Source organism: Panulirus ornatus, chromosome 57, assembly GCF_036320965.1.
Source record: "Panulirus ornatus isolate Po-2019 chromosome 57, ASM3632096v1, whole genome shotgun sequence".
In the NCBI taxonomy this organism is placed as follows: domain Eukaryota; kingdom Metazoa; phylum Arthropoda; class Malacostraca; order Decapoda; family Palinuridae; genus Panulirus; species Panulirus ornatus.
The window spans coordinates 32121909-32143294 of record NC_092280.1 but is presented as its reverse complement, the minus strand read 5'-3'; the positions used below and the strand labels follow the sequence as shown (position 1 = coordinate 32143294).

Sequence of the window (21386 nt, the reverse complement as noted above, 5' to 3'; positions counted from 1 at the left end):
CACTCACTCTTATCCCCTTTGCCTTTGTACAATGGCACTATGCAAGCATTCCGCCAATCCTCAGGCACCTCACCATGAATCATACATACATTAAATAACCTTACCAACCAGTCAACAATACAGTCATCCCCTTTTTTAATAAATTCCACTGCAATACCATCCAAACCTGCTGCTTTGCCGGCTTTCATCTTCCGTAAAGCTTTTACTACCTCTTCTCTATTTACCAAATCATTTTCCCTAACCCGCTCACTTTGCACACCACCTCGACCAAGACACCCCACATCTGCCACTCTATCATCAAACACATTCAACAAACCTTCAAAATACTCACTCCATCTCCTTCTCACATCACCACTACTTGTTATCACCTCCCCATTAGCACCCTTCACTGAAGTTCCCATTTGCTCCCTTGTCTTACGCACTTTACTTACCTCCTTCCAAAACATCTTTTTATTCTCCCTGAAATTTAATGATACTCTCTCACCCCAACTCTCATTTGCCTTCTTTTTCACCTCTTGCACCTTTTTCTTGACCTCCTGCCTCTTTCTTTTATACCTCTCCCACTCATTTGCATTTTTTCCCTGCAAAAATTGTTCAAATGCCTCTCTCTTCTCTGTCACTAATAATCTTACTTCTTCATTCCACCACTCACTACCTTTTCTAATCAACCCACCTCCCACGCTTCTCATGCCACAAGCATCTTTTGCGCAAGCCATCACTGCTTCCCTAAATACATCCCATTCCTCCCCCACTCCCCTTACCTCCTTTGTTCTCACCTTTTTCCATTCTGTACTCAGTCTCTCCTGGTACTTCCTCACACAAGACTCCTTCCCAAGCTCACTTACTCTCACCACTCTCTTCACCCCAACATTCTCTCTTCTTTTCTGAAAACCCCCACTAATCTTCACCTTCGCTTCCACAAGATAATGATCAGACATCCCTCCAGTTGCACCTCTCAGCACATTAACATCCAAAAGTCTCTCTTTTGTGCGTCTATCAATTAACACGTAATCCAATAGCGCTCTCTGGCCATCTCTCCTACTTACATACGTATACTTATGTATATCTCGCTTTTTAAACCAGGTATTCCCAATCACCAGTCCTTTTTCAGCACATAAATCTACAAGCTCTTCACCATTTCCATTTACAACACTGAACACTCCATGTATACCAATTATTCCCTCAACTGCCACATTACTCACCTTTGCATTCAAATCACCCATCACTATAACCCGGTCTAGTGCATCAAAACCACTAACACACTCATTCAGCTGCTCCCAAAACACTTGCCTCTCATGATCTTTCTTCTCATGCCCAGGTGCATATGCACCAATAATCACCCATCCCTCTCCATCAACGTTCAGTTTTACCCATATCAATCTAGAATTTACTTTCTTACACTCTATCACATACTCCCACAACTCCTGCTTCAGGAGTAGTGTTACTCCTTCCCTTGCTCTTGTCCTCTCACTAACCCCTGACTTTACTCCCAAGACATTCCCAAACCACTCTTCCCCTTTACCCTTTAGCTTCGTTTCACTCAGAGCCAAAACATCCAGGTTCCCTTCCTCAAACATACTACCTATCTCTCCTTTTTTCTCATCTTGGTTACATCCACACACATTTTGACACCCCAATCTGAGCCTTCGAGGAGGATGAGCACTCCTCACGTGACTCCTTCTTCTGTTTCCCCTTTTAGAAAGTTAAAATACAAGGAGGGGAGGGTTTCTGGCCCCCCACTCCCATCCCCTTTAGTCACCTTCTACGACACGTGAGGAATGCGTGGGAAGTATTCTTAATCCCCTATCCCCAGGGATAATGTTACTTTAACAAATGTTACTTCTATATATAAAAAAGGAGGCAAAAAAATTGCCTTCAACTACCACCCAATTAGCATTAAGTCATGTGTGAGGTAAAACAATGGAAAAAATAATACAATAAAATTGTCACATTTCTAGATCACAAAATTATACTGGGCAACCAACATGGTTTCCACAATAGAAGATCCTGCCTGACAAATTTGCTGGAATTTTTCTATATTATTTATCAGAACAAGGACAAAAAAGTATCATCTGATGTAGTATACTCAGAATTCCAAAAGGTTTTTTAATAAAGTACCTCATGAGAGACTTTTACATAAACTTAAGTCAAGGAATCAGTGAAGAACTCTGTACATGAATCAGAGACTAGTTTAACAGAAGAAAGCAGCGTGTAGTATTAAATGGCGAAACCTCAGATTGGCTAGACGTAACAAGTGGTGTGCCACAGGGGTCGGTTCCAGGACAATCCTTTCCGTAATATACATTAATAACCTACAACTTGGTCTCATATCTTACATCTCCAAATTTGCTGATAATACTAAACTAGGAGGTAGAGCTGTAAACATATGGAACTGCAAAATGATTCAAAGAGATCTTAACTTACTAGTAGAATGGTCAGACAGATGGCAAATGAAGTTTAATGTAGATAAGTGTAAAGTTATGCACTTTAGTGACAAGAATATATGTTATGACTGTAAACTATTCTGTAACTCTCTAAAATAAATGAAGAAAAAGACCTTGAAGTTTTCATTAGCAACAATCTAAAGTACACTAGGCAGTGTCAAGCAGCACATAAAAAAGGCAACCAAATGTTAAGTTTCATAGTGAGGAAAATAGATTACAAGACAACAAAAACAATTTTCACACTTCATAATTCTGTAGTAAGACTACACCTTGAATATGCAGTCCAGTTTTGGTTCATAAACTATAAAAAAGACTGGGAAAAATTAGAGCAAGTACAAAGCACAACAAAATTGATCCCATTCCTTAAAAATGTAGACTTTGTGGGAACTTAATCCAAGTGCCCAAAATTCTGAGCAAGTTCAATAATGTAACTCATGAACACCTTTTCTAAATACATGAAAATATGGTAACCTGGACAAATGGAATAAAACTCAGAGCTAAAAGATGTAGTACAGATGAGGGAAAAAGCTTCTTTTCCAAGAGGCGTGATGAGCAATGGAATAGATACCATCAGATGTAGTGAATGCTAAGACTATAAATATAAGTAACCTCAAAAGTCGTTTAGACAAATATTTTATAAATTCAGGTATACTCTGAGAAAAATGCCAAAATCAAAGTGTAAACAAAAGCAGTAATGGGGACAGTAGAAGGATACTGTGCAGCAGCACGGAGTTGGTGATCGCTTAAAAAACTTCTGAGCGAAGTTATATTTTCTTTGTCAAGCATTTTTTAAAAGACAACCCAGTCATGAACCAATCAGGCCTCCTATTGCTTGTCTTCCTCATGTAAACTAATGTAAACTGTAAAAACACTTTTAAACTTGATATTGGTTCCTCAGATACCCTTATATAACCCTCTGCAATTTTTCCCTCAAAATCCCTTTGCCTGATTAGCTGCTCCTTAACTAACAAGTGACTCCTGATGAATTTATTGAAAATTTTGGATTTTCAACTACCTTGTCCACAATATTCTTGTCCAAGTTTTCTTTGTTCCTCTTTCCTTATCCTCCTATAACTATTCCATGCTCTCTTATATCTTGCAAATGCCAGCCAGCAGGAGTAGTATCTGCACATCTCAAAGCTTCTTTGCTTTATGACATTCTTTCCTCTTTCTTACCATTCCCGCTAAGTTTGAGGCTTGAGGCACTCATGTATCTACTTCACTGTAAATTTTACAGAAACTCTAAATTCCATTTTCCAATCATCACAATAGAAATTTAATTATTAAGGTTTATGTAGTTTCCATGATCAGAGCTCCTCTTATTTCCTGTCTTGCCTCTGCTATTCTAATGTCCTCTTTTAAAATATATTAAAATTTGAGCATTAAATGATCAGTTTTCCAACCGGTGCATTGTGTATAATGATCTCTATAACCATGCTAACATGAAAGAAGATAAAATCCAGTAATGATGGTGTATCAGTTCCTCTCGTCTTAGAGTGCTCATTGACATGTTTGAATAGGAACTCTTCCTGTATTCAATCGAAAAACTTATCATGACTCCCTATCACCAATACAATCTTAAATAATAAATGTTTTCTTGTTATAATCAATGTGATTCTGTGATAATTTTTCATGTCAGCAAAACTATAAAGATTTGTAAAATTACAAGCCACACCAGTCACATGCAGTGTTGTCAAGGTCAGGTAGGCACTGACAACATTGCCTCTACTTGTGCTAGAAAATCTTTTCTTGCCTCAACCTGGTCAACTTTCAATGCTGGAAGATTAAATGTCCATAAAATCAATCTTCACACAATCTATAAACAGATCATCATTAACAAATAATTCAGGACCATTCTGCCTGATTTCCTAGATCTAGCAAAATGCTGCTCAATTTTCTTCCTAAAAAATATAATAAAAATGTGCCCTTATTGGCATGGCTGAAGAATATGGGGAGATTTTACTGCACATCCATACTTTGTCCATCATCCACGCTTGACTCACAACCTTGAAACTGAGTCATGAAAAGATTCCTCCATATCCATCTAAAAGTGTTGCTCAGCTCACATTAACATCCATCTAGAGAGGGTTAATCAGTGTTACTTGTAAACATATCTATTTTGCAAGCTAACTTGACAGTTTAGCTTGCCATCCTAAGAGTTAGGACTGGTTATTAGCTACTGACTTATTTAACACCGTGCAAATCTAGTAATTACCCTGCAGTGCAACATCAGTATCATTAAAACATCCTCATTCTCAAGTGTTCCTAGTGCTAAACTATCATACTGTTGAATTTCCAAGAGTGATCTGTTGCACACTCTGTTGTACGTTTATTTTGTATTATTATTAATCAAATGGTGGCATAATTTTTTGTATCTAGCACTGCAGCATGCTGTTGCCTTTGGCTAGCATGTGGTTAATTTAGTCAGCATGCTATCCAGTTGGACAAAAAGTTTTCTTCCTTCAACTCGAAGATTAGTGTGCATCTTTTTGTTTACTTTGTGAGTGTGCATTTATATCGGGTAGTTGTTACACTGGAAAGAAATACATAGCTTTTCGTTTGTGTTTTCTTAACCTGAGGTATTCCCCTTCTAGCCACTTACCCTGAACTAATGTGCTTGAATCCTGAATACATCTTTATTGCTACATTATCTGAGCCTGACCTTTATCCTTTTGCTTTGGCTAGTACTGTCTGTTGAAACTGTGAAATCTTACACCTAACTTTCAGGCAAGTGGAACCAATTCCAATGATAGAGAATTATAATAATTATGATCTAAAGGTTATTATAATGGTATGGATTTTAGAAATGGTGGAAATGGAGTTTGTTGTGAAAAGAACAAAATGAGGGATCTGATGGAGACAAAATACTAAGAAAAAAGTACCTGACAAGGTGAAGGATGATGTGCAAGAGATGATATGGGTATGTTAAACAAATGGATGCACTTGTGGAAATAAGAAACTTGTGTGGTGATTACAAGAGGGGTGTTGCCAGACTCTGCTTGCTTCAGGTTACATAATGAGTGAAAACTTACCTTCAGTATGGCTGTATCATTAAGAGTACATTCTTATCACACAACTTCTCACTCCAAAAGAGACTAAATTTCCCTAACACTGTAAGAAGCAATGTCTTAGGCTGCAGGATCCTTTAGCATGGTCCTGGGTAAAATCTGGATTCTTTTACAAAAATTGGCCCTCAGATAAGAATCCTTCCCATGTATTCCCTGCGTGTTGTAGAAGGCAACTAAAAGGGGAGGGAGTGGGGGGGCTGGAAATCTTCCCCTCTCGTTTTTAATTTTCCAAAAGAAGGAACAGAGAAGGGGGCCAAGTGACAATATTCCTTCTAAGGCTCATTTCTCTGTTTTTAACACTACCTCACTAACTCAGGAAATAGTGAATATGTATGAAAAAATAAATCAATCAATCACCTTGTATTCAAGAGAGAGTATAGAGGATGATGAGCAACATAATATAATTAAATAATCTAACAGGAAAGGTGATTACCATTTTTGGAAGATTACGTAATATACTTACAGGAATTTTCACTAGATGTATGGCAACCAAGTTCTGCCATCTTCTTAGCTAAGTTAAGTTGCTGCCTCTTTTTAGCACGCTGAGAGCGAATTATATTTCCTATAACATCAGTGCGAGCAGAACCACCAGACTCGACAACATCTTCTGCAGTATCCTTTGAGACAGTGGCCATATCAAGAGAATTCATTTCTCCCACCCCACTTGCACTGGGTGTCGTCCCTATGAGTGTATCTGTCATACTAACATCAATGCTATCGATTGTTTCCGTAGCTCCTCTTCCCTCCATAACGATAACTGGAGCAATATTATTCCCATCTAAAACAAAAACAGTGAGCACAATATGAATTTTAAGTGTTAAAAGTGGAAGAACTAAATATATTACACATTCTACTTTTAGGGTTTTATGATATGGTTAATTTTATATCAGTGCTAATCTTTTTCCAATGCATAACTGATAATATGATAAATCATACTGACCACCACCTATATCCCCATTGATAAGTTCAATGCTCGAGAGGAGAGTTGCTTGTGCATCACTTGGTGGTGATGCAGAAGAAAAGGTGGAAGATGACACATTAGACTCCAGTGAGACAGAGGAAGGTAGGGATGTACCACCAGTTGTTAATGGTAAAAGCTGGTCCATCATTAGGTCTTTATCACCCAAAAGTGTAATGTAGTCCAACTGATTTGTATCTGTGGCTGTGAAAAGTGAAAAAGTATCACAATGAAATTACAATTACAGAGAAACACAGGTTTATAATAATAAGTATAATATCATATCTCGTTGTTTATAAGCAGCATATTTTTATAAAAAAAATAAAAATAAATGCAAAAGCAGGGGTGTGGCTTGAAACTCAATACAAAGTCATGAAAATTCTTTAAAGAGTGGCATTCAGGACCACAAGCTCACCACAATCATTTCTACCACCACTAGCTCACCACAGTCATCTCTACCATCAACATCACACCACTGCCTTCACCCAACCAGTCACTACCACCAATAACACCTCGCCGTAGTCACCACCTCCAAGACCATTATGCCTGGTTTAAATGACGTGGATATACAGAGATTTGAAAACTTTGTATTACAGAGAATCACATTATTTCATACAATAATTTTCAATGGAAATATAAAAATCAAAGGAAACAAATATCCAATAAATACTCAAAAAATACATTAAACCATCAAAATTACACTGTGCATACTCTAAATAATAAAAGATCAAATATATGTATATTATCCCTGGGGATAGGGGTGAAAGAATACTTCCCACGTATTCCTCGCGTGTCGTAGAAAGCGACTAGAGGGGACGGGAGCGGGGGGCCAGAAATCCTCCCCTCCTTGTATTAACTTTCTAAAATGGGAAACAGAAGAAGGAGTCACGCGGGGAGTGCTCATCCTCCTCGAAGGCTCAGAGTGGGGTGCCTAAATGTGTGTGGATGTAACCAAGATGTGAAAAAAGGAGAGATAGGTAGTATGTTTGAGGAAAGGAACCTGGATGTTTTGGCTCTGAGTGAAACGAAGCTCAAGGGTAAAGGGGAAGAGTGGTTTGGGAATGTCTGGGGAGTAAAGTCAGGGGTTAGTGAGAGGACAAGAGCAAGGGAAGGAGTAGCAATACTCCTGAAACAGGAGTTGTGGGAGTATGTGATAGAATGTAAGAAAGTAAATTCTCGATTAATATGGGTAAAACTGAAAGTTGATGGAGAGAGGTGGGTGATTATTGGTGCATATGCACCTGGGCATGAGAAGAAAGATCATGAGAGGCAAGTGTTTTGGGAGCAGCTGAATGAGTGTGTTAGTGGTTTTGATGCACGAGACCGGGTTATAGTGATGGGTGATTTGAATGCAAAGGTGAGTAATGTGGCAGTTGAGGGAATAATTGGTATACATGGGGTGTTCAGTGTTGTAAATGGAAATGGTGAAGAGCTTGGAGATTTATGTGCTGAAAAAGGACTGATGATTGGGAATACCTGGTTTAAAAAGCGAGATATACATAAGTATACTTATGTAAGTAGGAGAGATGGCCAGAGAGCATTATTGGATTACATGTTAATTGACAGGCGCGCGAAAGAGAGACTTTTGGATGTTAATGTGCTGAGAGGTGCAACTGGAGGGATGTCTGATCATTATCTTGTGGAGGCTAAGGTGAAGATTTGTATGGGTTTTCAGAAAAGAAGAGTGAATGTTGGGGTGAAGAGGGTGGTGAGAGTAAGTGAGCTTGGGAAGGAGACCTGTGTGAGGAAGTACCAGGAGAGACTGAGTACAGAATGGAAAAAGGTGATAACAATGGAAGTAAGGGGAGTGGGGGAGGAATGGGATGTATTTAGGAAATCAGTGATGGATTGCGCAAAAGATGCTTGTGGCATGAGAAGAGTGGGAGGTTGGCAGATTAGAAAGGGTAGTGAGTGGTGGGATGAAGAAGTAAGAGTATTAGTGAAAGAGAAGAGAGAGGCATTTGGACGATTTTTGCAGGGAAAAAATGCAATTGAGTGGGAGATGTATAAAAGAAAGAGACAAGAGGTCAAGAGAAAGGTGCAAGAGGTGAAAAAAAGGGCAAATGAGAGTTGGGGTGAGAGAGTATCATTAAATTTTAGGGAGAATAAAAAGATGTTCTGGAAGGAGGTAAATAAAGTGCGTAAGACAAGGGAGCAAATGGGAACTTCAGTGAAGAGCGCAAATGGGGAGGTGATAACAAGTAGTGGTGATGTGAGAAGGAGATGGAGTGAGTATTTTGAAGGTTTGTTGAATGTGTTTGATGATAGAGTGGCAGATATAGGGTGTTTTGGTCGAGGTGGTGTGCAAAGTGAGAGGGTTAGGGAAAATGATTTGGTAAACAGAGAAGAGGTAGTGAAAGCTTTGCGGAAGATGAAAGCCGGCAAGGCAGCAGGTTTGGATGGTATTGCAGTGGAATTTATTAAAAAAGGGGGTGACTGTATTGTTGACTGGTTGGTAAGGTTATTTAATGTATGTATGACTCATGGTGAGGTGCCTGAGGATTGGCGGAATGTGTGCATAGTGCCATTGTACAAAGGCAAAGGGGATAAGAGTGAGTGCTCAAATTACAGAGGTATAAGTTTGTTGAGTATTCCTGGTAAATTATATGGGAGGGTATTGATTGAGAGGGTGAAGGCATGTACAGAGCATCAGATTGGGGAAGAGCAGTGTGGTTTCAGAAGTGGTAGAGGATGTGTGGATCAGGTGTTTGCTTTGAAGAATGTATGTGAGAAATACTTAGAAAAGCATATGGATTTGTATGTAGCATTTATGGATCTGGAGAAGGCATATGATAGAGTTGATAGAGATGCTCTGTGGAAGGTATTAAGAATATATGGTGTGGGAGGAAAGTTGTTAGAAGCAGTGAAAAGTTTTTATCGAGGATGTAAGGCATGTGTACGAGTAGGAAGAGAGGAAAGTGATTGGTTCTCAGTGAATGTAGGTTTGCGGCAGGGGTGTGTGATGTCTCCATGGTTGTTTAATTTGTTTATGGATGGGGTTGTTAGGGAGGTAAATGCAAGAGTTTTGGAAAGAGGGGCAAGTATGAAGTTTGTTGGGGATGGGAGAGTTTGGGAAGTGAGTCAGTTGTTGTTCGCTGATGATACAGCACTGGTGGCTGATTCATGTGAGAAACTGCAGAAGCTGGTGACTGAGTTTGGTAAAGTGTGTGGAAGAAGAAAGTTAAGAGTAAATGTGAATAAGAGCAAGGTTATTAGGTACAGTAGGGTTGAGGGTCAAGTCAATTGGGAGGTGAGTTTGAATGGAGAAAAACTGGAGGAAGTGAAGTGTTTTAGATATCTGGGAGTGGATCTGGCAGCGGATGGAACCATGGAAGCGGAAGTGGATCATAGGGTGGGGGAGGGGGCGAAAATTCTGGGGGCCTTGAAGAATGTGTGGAAGTCTAGAACATTGTCTCGGAAAGCAAAAATGGGTATGTTTGAAGGAATAGTGGTTCCAACAATGTTGTATGGCTGCGAGGCGTGGGCTATGGATAGAGTTGTGCGCAGGAGGATGGATGTGCTGGAAATGAGATGTTTGAGGACAATGTGTGGTGTGAGGTGGTTTGATCGAGTCAGTAACGTAAGGGTAAGAGAGATGTGTGGAAATAAAAAGAGCGTGGTTGAGAGAGCAGAAGAGGGTGTTTTGAAGTGGTTTGGGCACATGGAGAGAATGAGTGAGGAAAGATTGACCAAGAGGATATATGTGTCGGAGGTGGAGGGAACGAGGAGAAGAGGGAGACCAAATTGGAGGTGGAAAGATGAAGTGAAAAAGATTTTGTGTGATCGGGGCCTGAACATGCAGGAGGGTGAAAGGAGGGCAAGGAATAGAGTGAATTGGAGCGATGTGGTATACCGGGGTTGACGTGCTGTCAGTGGATTGAATCAAGGCATGTGAAGCGTCTGGGGTAAACCATGGAAAGCTGTGTAGGTATGTATATTTGCGTGTGTGGACGTATGTATATACATGTGTATGGGGGGGGGGGGGTTGGGCCATTTCTTTCGTCTGTTTCCTTGCGCTACCTCGCAAACGCGGGAGACAGCAACAAAGTATAATAATAATAATAATAAAAAGATCAAATAAAAACTTACCATAAAATGTGGAAATGAGGGCTTGATACAATGATGGAAAGGGTTGGGATTGAGTGAGTAGGAGAGGAACACTAGGGTGTTCTACATCACCCACAGAATTATCTTACTCAGCAACTGTTTCAACCAAGTGAGGAAAAGTTTGCACACATAAAGAGAACCAATTTTAGTTCTGCAAGCTTCACGTGAAACTAAGTAATAAACTTTTAGGAAAAGATTTCAGTAAAGTGTCAGAGTAATGTATGAAACAAGCCAAGCAATGACACTGCAAATGCTGATAGCACATAAAAGTTTATTGTAAGACAGCAAAGTTCAAGAGAAAGCACTCTATGAATGTAGAAGTCCCATCCCATACTGCAAAAACAGGAGAAAATGGTCAACTAAAAAACTCACAAAGATGGACAGATCAACATGCAGACACTGCATACTGTGAAAAGGCTAAGTAAATGTCTAATAACCATTGAAAGAAACTGATCTTCATGCAAAATCAAAAGTTTACAAATTAACAACTGAGCCTTTGCTTATGCATATTCTCATATTCTCTTAATTCTCTAAAGCAGCCAACTGACTCAGTGTATCTACATATAATCTCTGGTACACCCAAGAGTTTTTTTTTTATACATATTCGCCATTTCCCGCATTAGCGATGAAGCATTAAGAACAGAGGACTGAGCCTTAGAGGGAATATCCTCTTTTGGCCCCCTTCCCTGTTCCACTTTTGGAAAACTAAAAATGGGAGGGGAGGATTTCCAGCCCCCCACTCCCTCCCCTTTTAGTTGCCTTGTACGACATGCAGGAATACATGGGAGGCATTCTTTCTCCCCTACCCCAGGGATAGCAAGAGTATATATTAGCGAATATAAAAACACCTAGGAATTTGGTCATAACTATGCATGTTTTGTACTAATTATTATCAATCAATACAAGAAAGTTAAAAGTATCCATTATACAGTAAATATAAACATTTTCTGTAAAAACAGCAAATATTCACAAAAAGTGTGGCAAAGAGACCTTACCGACAATCCCAGAAGATAAAATTACAAGTGAATGTCAAAATACCCTACATTACACTTGGCTCATACTTTCACCAATTACATATTGCATTTCATACATTATCTGAATAATGCTGGCAAAAGCAATAAAGGATGAAAAAAAATACTTCCTACATATTCCCTGCATGCTGTAAAAGGCAACTAAAAGGGAGGGAGCGGAGGGCTGCAAATCCTCCCCTCCAGTTTTTACTTTTCCAAAAGAGGGAAAGAGAAGGGGGGGCCAAGTAAGGATCTTCCCTTTTAGGCTCAGTCCTCTGTTCTTAATGCTACCTCACTAATGTGGGAAATGGCAAATATGTAGGAAAAGAAAATTTTAAAAAGATATACAAAAGTATATGTATGTGAGTAGGAGAGATGGTCAATGGGCATTATTATATTACATGTTAATTGATACGCGTGTAAAAGAGACTTTTGGATGTTAATGTACAGAGAGGAGCAGCTAGTTGGATGTCTGATCACTATCTTGTGGAAGCGAAGGTGAAGATCTGTAGAGGTTTTAAAAAAAGAAGAAAGAATGCCGAGGAGAAGAAAGTGGTGAGAATAAGTGAGCTTGGAAAGGGGAATTGTGTGAGGAAGTAACAGGAGATATTGAGTGCAGAAGGGCAAAAGGTGAGAGCAAACAGCAACTGAATAACTCACCAGGCCCCCTCATCCCCTATAGACTCCATACCTACCCCTTTCTCCAAAACCCTTGCATTTACCTCCCTCAACAGCCCCTCCAAAAGCTAATCAAACAGCCATGATGACATCATACACCCCTAACCCATACCCTCCTTAATGTCTGACCCTCCCTCCTCTCTACCCACTTGCACACACGCCTTATCCTTGATAAAAATTTCTCTGCTTCTAACAGCTTTCCTCCCACACTAGTTCAAGATTCACAGATGCCACATACAGAGCCATCTCTTTCTCTAGGTATTTCTCACATATTTTTCACAACAAAAACCTGATCTACACACTCTTCTACTCCTGAACCCACAGTTTTCCTCCATAACTTGATTCACTGTGCATGCAATCACCACTTGTCCATACAGGTTACCAGGTACACTACACAAAATAACACCTCTGTACTTCAGAGACTGACCTTGGCCCCAATTTGCACTATTTATGCATTCCCTCAATCTTCAACATGATCCATACATACACTGAAAATCCTAACTAACCAATCAACAACACAGTCATCACCTTCCTTAAGAAATTCAGCTATAATCATAACCACTCTAGTCCATAAGAAATTCAACTATAATCATAACCACTCTAGTTCTCAAGAAATTTAACTATAATTATAACCACTCTAGTCCTTAAGAAATTCAACTGCAATACTATCAACTCTAGCCAACTTGCAAAGCTTTCACTACCTGTTGTCTTTTCACCAAACCTCTTGCCATGACTCTCACTTTGCATACCTCCCAGACCAAACACCTGCCATCCTATCAACAAATACATGAAAAAATCCTTTAAAGAACTCATCCCTCTCCCCTTCACCTCATCACTGCCTGATACCACTTCCCCATTTGTCTCCTTAACTGATGTTCCCCTTTGTTCTCTTGTTTTTCTTACATTATCAACCTCTTTCCAATAAATCTTATTCTCCTGAAGTCTGCTGGCACTTGCTCACCCAATTCTCATTTGCCCTCTTCTCAGCCCCTACGTCATTATTTTTAGACAGAGTTCATTATAAATTTCGGGTAAGTGGTCATAAAATCTTTATCTACTGCCTCATCCAGTTAAATAAAAATCCAGCATTATTAAGAATGCTAAAGGAATGAGTTACCAAGGTAAGACATGATGAGTAGTGGCATGTAGAGTAAGTAGGAATATCAAAGATAAGTGAAAAGAGGCTACAGAGTACAATCACAGTGGAATTTTATCATGAGTGACTGAAACATCTTATGGAGTTTTTGTACTGAACAGGTCACTTAATTATGAAATAAAAAACAATTTGAATTTTTAAAAGTCAGTTTGTTAACAAATAACAAAATTGGAGTAATGACTGATTAAACATATAAAAGGTGACTTTATTTGTCTTAAATAATGGCTATTTTAGCTGTCTTATGCAATAAAATAAAATATAAACTCACTAAGTATAGTGTGGTTCTTGAGCATATGTTGACGGAGATTAAACTTCGAGTTGTAGCTCTTGTCACAGGTATCAATAGGGCAGTGATATGCTACTTTATTATTGTTTTCTTTTGCTTTACCTTCATGCTTCTTTAGATGTACATACATACTACTCTTGGCAGTAAATTTGGCATTACAATCTGGAAGAAAGAAAGAATTGGGTGAGATTTCTTGTTTTTTTTTAAGTGTCAGAATATAAGTGCAGCTGACAATCTTGATAATGCACTTTAGATTTACAAGAACCCCAAATAACTTTTACCATTTTATGGAAGTACATGTAGTACATGGGAAAGACACACAATAGAGGGTCAATTGACCTAAGTCTATCTATCCCTATTCTAAAAGTAAGAGGTAGGGACAGAACAGTAAGAAGGCCCTGTCCCCATCCTCCACTCCCTCAAACACCAACAGTGAGCAGAAAAAGACATGAAAAAACATACATTTATGAAGCATGGATGGAATTCAACAAAACAGAATGGAAGAGAAAATCCTGCTATAAAGTCTTACTACACCATCCCACCCTCTACTAATATTCTTAAAGATTCTGGAATGGGGAAAAAAAAAATTTATTCAAATTTGTTCATTGTATCTTATGTTACTAAGGCAGTAACTGGAACAAAGAAAAGGCTTCATAAGCTTACATCCATTCTCTAGCTTTCATGTGTAATGCACCAAAACCACGGCCCCCTATCCACAACCAGGCCCTACAGACCTTTCCATAGTTTCCCTTGGCTACTTCATATGACCTGGCTCTGTCCACTGACAGGACATCGCCTCTGTGTAGCACAATCCAGTTAACTCTATCCCTTACATCCCTTTCACACTCCATATCCCTCAGACCCTCAAAATCTAATTTACTCCAACCCTCCATTTTGGTATGTTTCAGATAAATTCAAAAACTGACGTTCCTCCTCTCTGATCCTGTTTGTAGCACCCAATCACATCTAACCTAAAAATTAGATTCATAGATTTTATCTGTTTTTAAAGGACAGGCATTACTCCATTACTGTATTATCTTTACTCTCCTCTTTATAAAACTGAGATCAACTACGCAGGTAAGAGTCTTATTACAACTACATCAGAGACTTACATAAACAGAAATCCGCAGTAAAGTGCCATGCATCCTAACAATAGAGTAATGATTAGAAGGCAAGTTTTGAGAAAAGTGTAACTAGATACATCTACAGCTTGATAACAAAATAGTGTTCAGTAAACATGCTTCATCTGAGACATCGCTGTATTTTGTGCCCTCTGATATGGCCTTTAAACATAAAGCTAGTGGTGCGAGTTGAGCTACCCAAAGGTGGGTAAGGAAATAATGTCTTCAGAGCAAGAGGGAGATTTATTTGATCCTTTTTTCTCATGGTCATAGTGGAGCATCTGGTATGAGGCAGCCAGAGATATTTCTAGCCAAGCCTGGTAGGATCAAGCAAAGTGGTTGTGAAAAGATATGCTCAATAATGCATGAATGAGATATCCTCATCAACCAAGCAACATCACCTGTCCTCTGGTTATGCTGCTCTATCTCATTGTGACACTCTCCACTGAGGAACTAAATGGAGAGAACTCCATAAGTGATCTCAAGGCATTACAAACTTTTGATAATTTTAACTTGTTGTCTCCTTTGTCCCCCTTAGATATGGCCTCTACACATACAGCTAGAGATATGTGTTGTGCTACTCCACGGAGAGCGGGGAAAGTAATGTCTTTGGAGCAAAATGAATTTAACTGATCACCTTGCTGATGAAGATAATGCAGCATCTGTTAGGAAGCACTTAGGTGTTAGTGAGTCAACAGTGTAAACCATAAAAAAATGAGGCAGCCTTTTATGCGACAACACTGGCTGGCTGCTTTGCATGAGTATAAAGGCCAAGAGCTGACCATCGGGATGATTTACTCCAATAGTTCTATTCAGTATTATATCTTTATTCCATTTCTGTATTGTTTTGCATATCGTTTTATTAAACTTTTGGAAAAATTAAAAGATGTTTCTGAGGTATGAAATGCTGATTCTTAATACTGAAGTGCTCATAATAGGAATTAAGGTATGTTCCTCAAGGGTCTCACCCCCTAACCACTAGTTTTCCATAAGGCTATTACCTCACCAACTGTGGTTTTGCCAACCACAGGGTTTTCCAGAACCCCTATGGTTGACAAGGGACCTCTATATTATAAAAGATGAAACATAGTAGTAATCAGCATTCAATTATTTAGGGTAAATGAAATAAATCATAAAAATTGTACGGTTGTTTAAATTCTGCAAACAATATAAAAACCGCAAACCACTGAGAGTAGAAAAGGAAAACTTAGTGAGATGTTTCACAGATAAGCAACCAATCTCTCAATCCAGTTCTATTCAAATGACTACTGATGTGCCTTATACAGACAACCCCTACATTATGAAAATGATGTGTTCTTAAAAAAATATCTCTATCAGAAATTTCCATAATGCCAACCATTTTTTTTCCATATATTCCCATGTTATAAGGGAAGATCCTTTCTTACAAAAACCTTTCTAGGTTGATTTAAGTGAAAATAAAAAACACTTATAAATTGAGATATATATTTTCAAACACATTTCTTCTTTTTCTTTCATGCTTGTCCGCTGTTTCCTGCATTAGCATGGTCGTGCCAGGACAGACAAAGAAAGGCCGCATTCACTCACATCTGTTCTCTAGCTGTCGTTTGCAATGCACCAAAACCACAACCCCCTATCCAGAACCAGGCCTACACATCTTTCCAAGGTTTCCCCTAGCAGCAGCATATGCCCTGATAAAATCCAACAACAGCAAGTTGCACCTTGTATATCAAATCATTCTCATTCACACTATCCCATGCATGCCTCTGACCCTCCTGCATGTTCAGGCCCCAACACTCAAAACATTTTTCACTCCATCCTTCTATTTCAAGTTTGGTCTCCCCTTCTTGTTGCCTCCCCTTCTGACAGACATATCCTCTTCATCAACCTCTTCTCATTCATTCTCTCCATATGTCCAAACCATCTCAGCAAACCCTATTCAACTCCCTCAATCAGACTCCTCTTATTACCACACCTATTTTTTTACCCTGTAATTACTTACTTAATCAAACTACCGCACACTACGTACAGTTCTCAAACATTTGATTTCTAACATTTCCACTCTCCACATATCCTCATCTATGGCCCATGCCTTGCATCCCAACAACATCGCTGGGATTACTATACCTTCAAACATACCCATTTTCACCCTCTCAAATAATGACCTCTTCCCATACATTCCTGAACGCTCCAAGAACCTTCATCCCCCCTCATGACAATTCTACTTCTATGGTTCCATTTGCTGCCATGTCCACTACCATGAATCTAAAACACTTCACTTCCTCTAAATTTCAAAACACATAAGCCAAACTATCCAGCACAACCCATAGTGAGTTCAGTATGCTCAATCAAAGTATAAGTTGTCAAAATAGTTCACTTCTTATTAAGCACACTTGTTGGTAATATACCTAAGTCTAATATTATGAAAAATGTCGATTTAGTAAACAAACTTAATCTCCAAGTTGATTCTGATTTCAAACTTGAAAGTTTTGATATGGCATCCCTGTTGATAAACTATCTGAATATCTTCTGGATACTTTGGATGAACCTGATTTACCCATTTCAAATTATGTGATACTTGAATTGATAAAATTGCATATCACAAATGGTGTATTTCAGTTTAATGGAGACTATTGTGCGCAAAAGTTTGGTATGGTGAGAGATAACCCTCTTTTACCAGTGTACAAAATTTATGCAAGGTATGTCTGGACACATAATCACTTGGGATAATTTACCCTCTAAGGCAAACTGGTTTAGGTATGTAGATGATGTTCTTTGTGTCTTGCCAGCTAGTGAAAATTTACAAACATTTCTCCCCTTGCTTTACAATTCAGTACCTTCAATCAAACTTACTATGGAAGTAGACAATGATTGTGTGTCACCAGTTTTACTTTGCTTGATTCATTAGATCAAGCAATTTACAAAAACCTCACCAATGTTTGTTCACATATTCATTACTACTCAATACAACTTGATAGAATTAAACAATCATCATTCCAGTCGATGTTCCTTAACGAATTACAAAAATGTGCAGTCCAGAGGACACTGATTAGAGTTTGAGGAGATGTATACAAATGGATCCGAATCAAAGCATCCTAGATATATCATTGATAACTCTCTTAATTTGGCAAAGAGACATTTTATAAAGTTAACCTCAACCTTCCCTTGATGCCAAGAATCTTTCAGTTTTGCAAATGATAATTTCACTTTAATTTCCTACCTACTCAGAGCCTTTAATGCGAAAGTAGCCTTCAGCAATAACAATACTATTGAGTGTAATCAATCAAAACCTCGCCAGAAAACTCTGTGGGCTGCATTTACAGATACCTTGTAAAAGCTGTCATATGTTTTCTATTAAGCAGGTTGGTAGGATCTCAATGTTAGACTTAAGCGAAATAAATGTTGTATAAGGGCAGGTCTCTAAAGAATTGTTTATTCAGGACAGAAATTTTTTTTATTACTATTTTGCTTTGTCGCTGTCTCCCGCGTTTGCGAGGTAGCGCAAGGAAACAGACAAAAGAAAATGGCCCAACCCACCCCCATACACATGTATATACATACACGTCCACACACGCAAATATACATACCTATACATCTCAATGTACACATATATATACACACACAGACACATACATATATACCCATGCACACAATTCACACGGTCTGCCTTTATTCATTCCCATCGCCACCTCGCCACACATGGAATACCATCCCCCTCCCCCCTCATGTGTGCGAGGTAGCACTAGGAAAAGACAACAAAGACCCCATTCGTTCACACTCAGTCTCTAGCTGTCATGCCATAATGCCCGAACCCACAGCTCCCTTTCCACATCCAGGCCCCACACAACTTTCCATGGTTTACCCCAGAGGCTTCACATGCCCTGATTCAATCCACTGACAGCACGTCAACCCCGGTATACCACATCAATCCAATTCACTCTATTCCTTGCCCTCCTTTCACCCTCCTGCATGTTCAGGCCCCGATCACTCAAAATCTTTTTCACTCCATCTTTCCACCTCCAATTTGGTCTCCCACTTCTCCTCGTTCCCTCCACCTCCGACACATATATCCTCTTGGTCAATCTTTCCTCACTCATTCTCTCCATGTGCCCAAACCATTTCAAAACACCCTCTTCTGCTCTCTCAACCACTCTCTTTTTATTTCCACATATCTCTCTTACCCTTACATCACTTACTCGATCAAACCACCTCACACCACACATTGTCCTCAAACATCTCAATTCCAGCACATCCACCCTCCTGTGCACAACTCTATCCATAGCCCATGCCTCGCAACCATACAACATTGTTGGAACCACTATTCCTTCAAACATACCCATTTTTGCTTTCCAAGATAATGTTCTCGACTTCCAAACATTCTTCAAGGCTCCCAGGATTTTCGTCCCCTCCCCCACCCTATGATTCACTTCCGCTTCCATGGTTCCATCCACTGCCAGATCCACTCCCAGATTATTGGTGCATATGCACCTGGGCATGAGAAGAAAGATCATGAGAGGCAAGTGTTTTGTGAGCAGCTGAATGAGTGTGTTAGTGGTTTTGATACACAAGACCGGGTTATAGTGATGGGTGATTTGAATGCAAAGGTGAGTAATGTGGCAGTTGAGGGAATAATTGGTATATATAGGGTGTTCACTGTTGTAAATGGAAATGGTGAAGAGCTTGTAGATTTATGTGCTGAAAAAGGACTGGTGATTGGGCATACCTGGTTTAAAAAGCGAGATATACATAAGTATACATATGTAAGTAGGAGAGATGGCCAGAAAACGTTATTGGATTACGTGTTAATTGACAGGCGCGCGAAAGAGAGACTTTTAGATGTTAATGTGCTGAGAGGTGCAACTGGAGGGATGTCTGATCATTATCTTGTGGAGGCTAAGGTGAAGATTTGTATGGGTTTTCAGAAAAGAAGAATGTTGGGGTGAAGAGAGTGGTGAGAGTAAGTGAGCTTAGGAAGGAGACTTGTGTGAGGAAGTACCAGGAGAGACTGAGTACAGAATGGAAAAAGGTGAGAACAATGCAAGTAAGGGAAGTGGGGGAGGAATGGGATGTATTTAGGGAATCAGTGATAGAGTGCGCAAAAGATGCTTGTGGCATGAGAAGCGTGGGAGGTGGGTTGATTAGAAAGGGTAGTGAGTGGTGGGATGAAGAGGTAAGATTATTAGTGAAAGAGAAGAGAGAGGCATTTGGATGATTTTTGCATGGAAAAAATGCAAATGAGTGGGAGATGTATAAAAGAAAGAGGTAGGAGGTCAAGAGAAAGGTGCAAGAAGTGAAAAAGAGGGCAAATGAGAGTTGGGGTGAGAGAGTATCATTAAATTTTAGAGAGAATAAAAAGATGTTTTGGAAGGAGGTAAATAAAGTGCGTGAGACAAGGGAGCAAATAGGAACATCAGTGAAGGGGGCTAATGGGGAGGTGATAACAAGTAGTGGTGATGTGAGAAGGAGATGGAGTGAGTATTTTGATGGTTTGTTGAATGTGTTTGATGATAGAGTGGCAGATATAAGGTGTTTTGGTCGAGGTGGTGTGCAAAGTGAGAGGGTTAGGGAAAATGATTTGGCAAACAGAGAAGAGGTAGTAAAAACTTTGCGGAAGATGAAAGCCGGCAAGGCAGCAGGTTTGGATGATAATGCAGTGGAATCTATAAAAAAAGGGGGTGACTGTATTGTTGACTGGTTGGTAAGGTTATTTAATGTATGTATGACTCATGGTGAGGTGCCTGAGGATTGGCAGAATGCGTGCATAGTGCCACTGTACAAAGGCAAAGGGGATAAGAGTGAGTGCTCAAATTACAGAGGTATAAGTTTGTTGTGTATTCCTGGTAAATTATATGGGAGGGTATTGATTGAGAGGGTGAAGGCATGTACAGAGCATCAGATTGGGGAAGAGCAGTGTGGTTTCAGAAGTGGTACAGGATGTGTGGATCAGGTGTTTGCTTTGAAGAATGTATGTGAGAAATACTTAGAAAAGCAAATGGATTTGTATGTAGCATGTATGGATCTGGAGAAGGCATATGATAGAGTTGATAGAGATGCTCTGTGGAAGGTATTAAGAATATATGGTGTGGGAGGCAAGTTGTTAGAAGCAGTGAAAAGTTTTTATCGAGGATGTAAGGCATGTGTACGTGTAGGAAGAGAGGAAAGTGATTGGTTCTCAGTGAATGTAGGTTTGCGGCAGGGGTATGTGATGTCTCCATGGTTGTTTAATTTGTTTATGGATGGGGTTGTTAGGGAGGTGAATGCAAGAGTTTTGGAAAGAGGGGCAAATATGAAGTCTGTTTTGGATGAGAGAGCTTGGGAAGTGAGTCAGTTGTTGTTCGCTGACAATACAGTGCTGGTGGCTGATTCATGTGAGAAACTGCAGAAGCTGGTGACTGAGTTTGGTAAAATGTGTGAAAGTTAAGAGTAAATGTGAATAAGAGCAAGGTTATTAGGTACAGGAGGGTTGAGGGTCAAGTCAATTGGGAGGTAAGTTTGAATGGAGAAAAACTGGAGGAAGTAAAGTGTTTTAGATGACAGAAATAATGACCATTATAATGAATGAAGTAATAAAAATTTAGC

General features: G+C 39.4%; 1 protein-coding gene across 1 annotated transcript in view; it reads right to left on the bottom strand.

The window, feature by feature from the left end:
* The window catches only part of LOC139766425 (uncharacterized), a 136566-nt gene that overhangs the window by 26570 nt on the left and 88610 nt on the right, over window positions 1-21386 (bottom strand). The window contains exons 8-10 of the mRNA XM_071695114.1: window positions 13690-13869; window positions 6453-6674; window positions 5976-6290 (exon numbers count right to left, since the gene is read on the bottom strand). Of these exons, the coding sequence (XP_071551215.1) occupies window positions 5976-6290; window positions 6453-6674; window positions 13690-13869 (717 nt within the window). The remainder of the gene's footprint in view (window positions 1-5975; window positions 6291-6452; window positions 6675-13689; window positions 13870-21386) is intronic.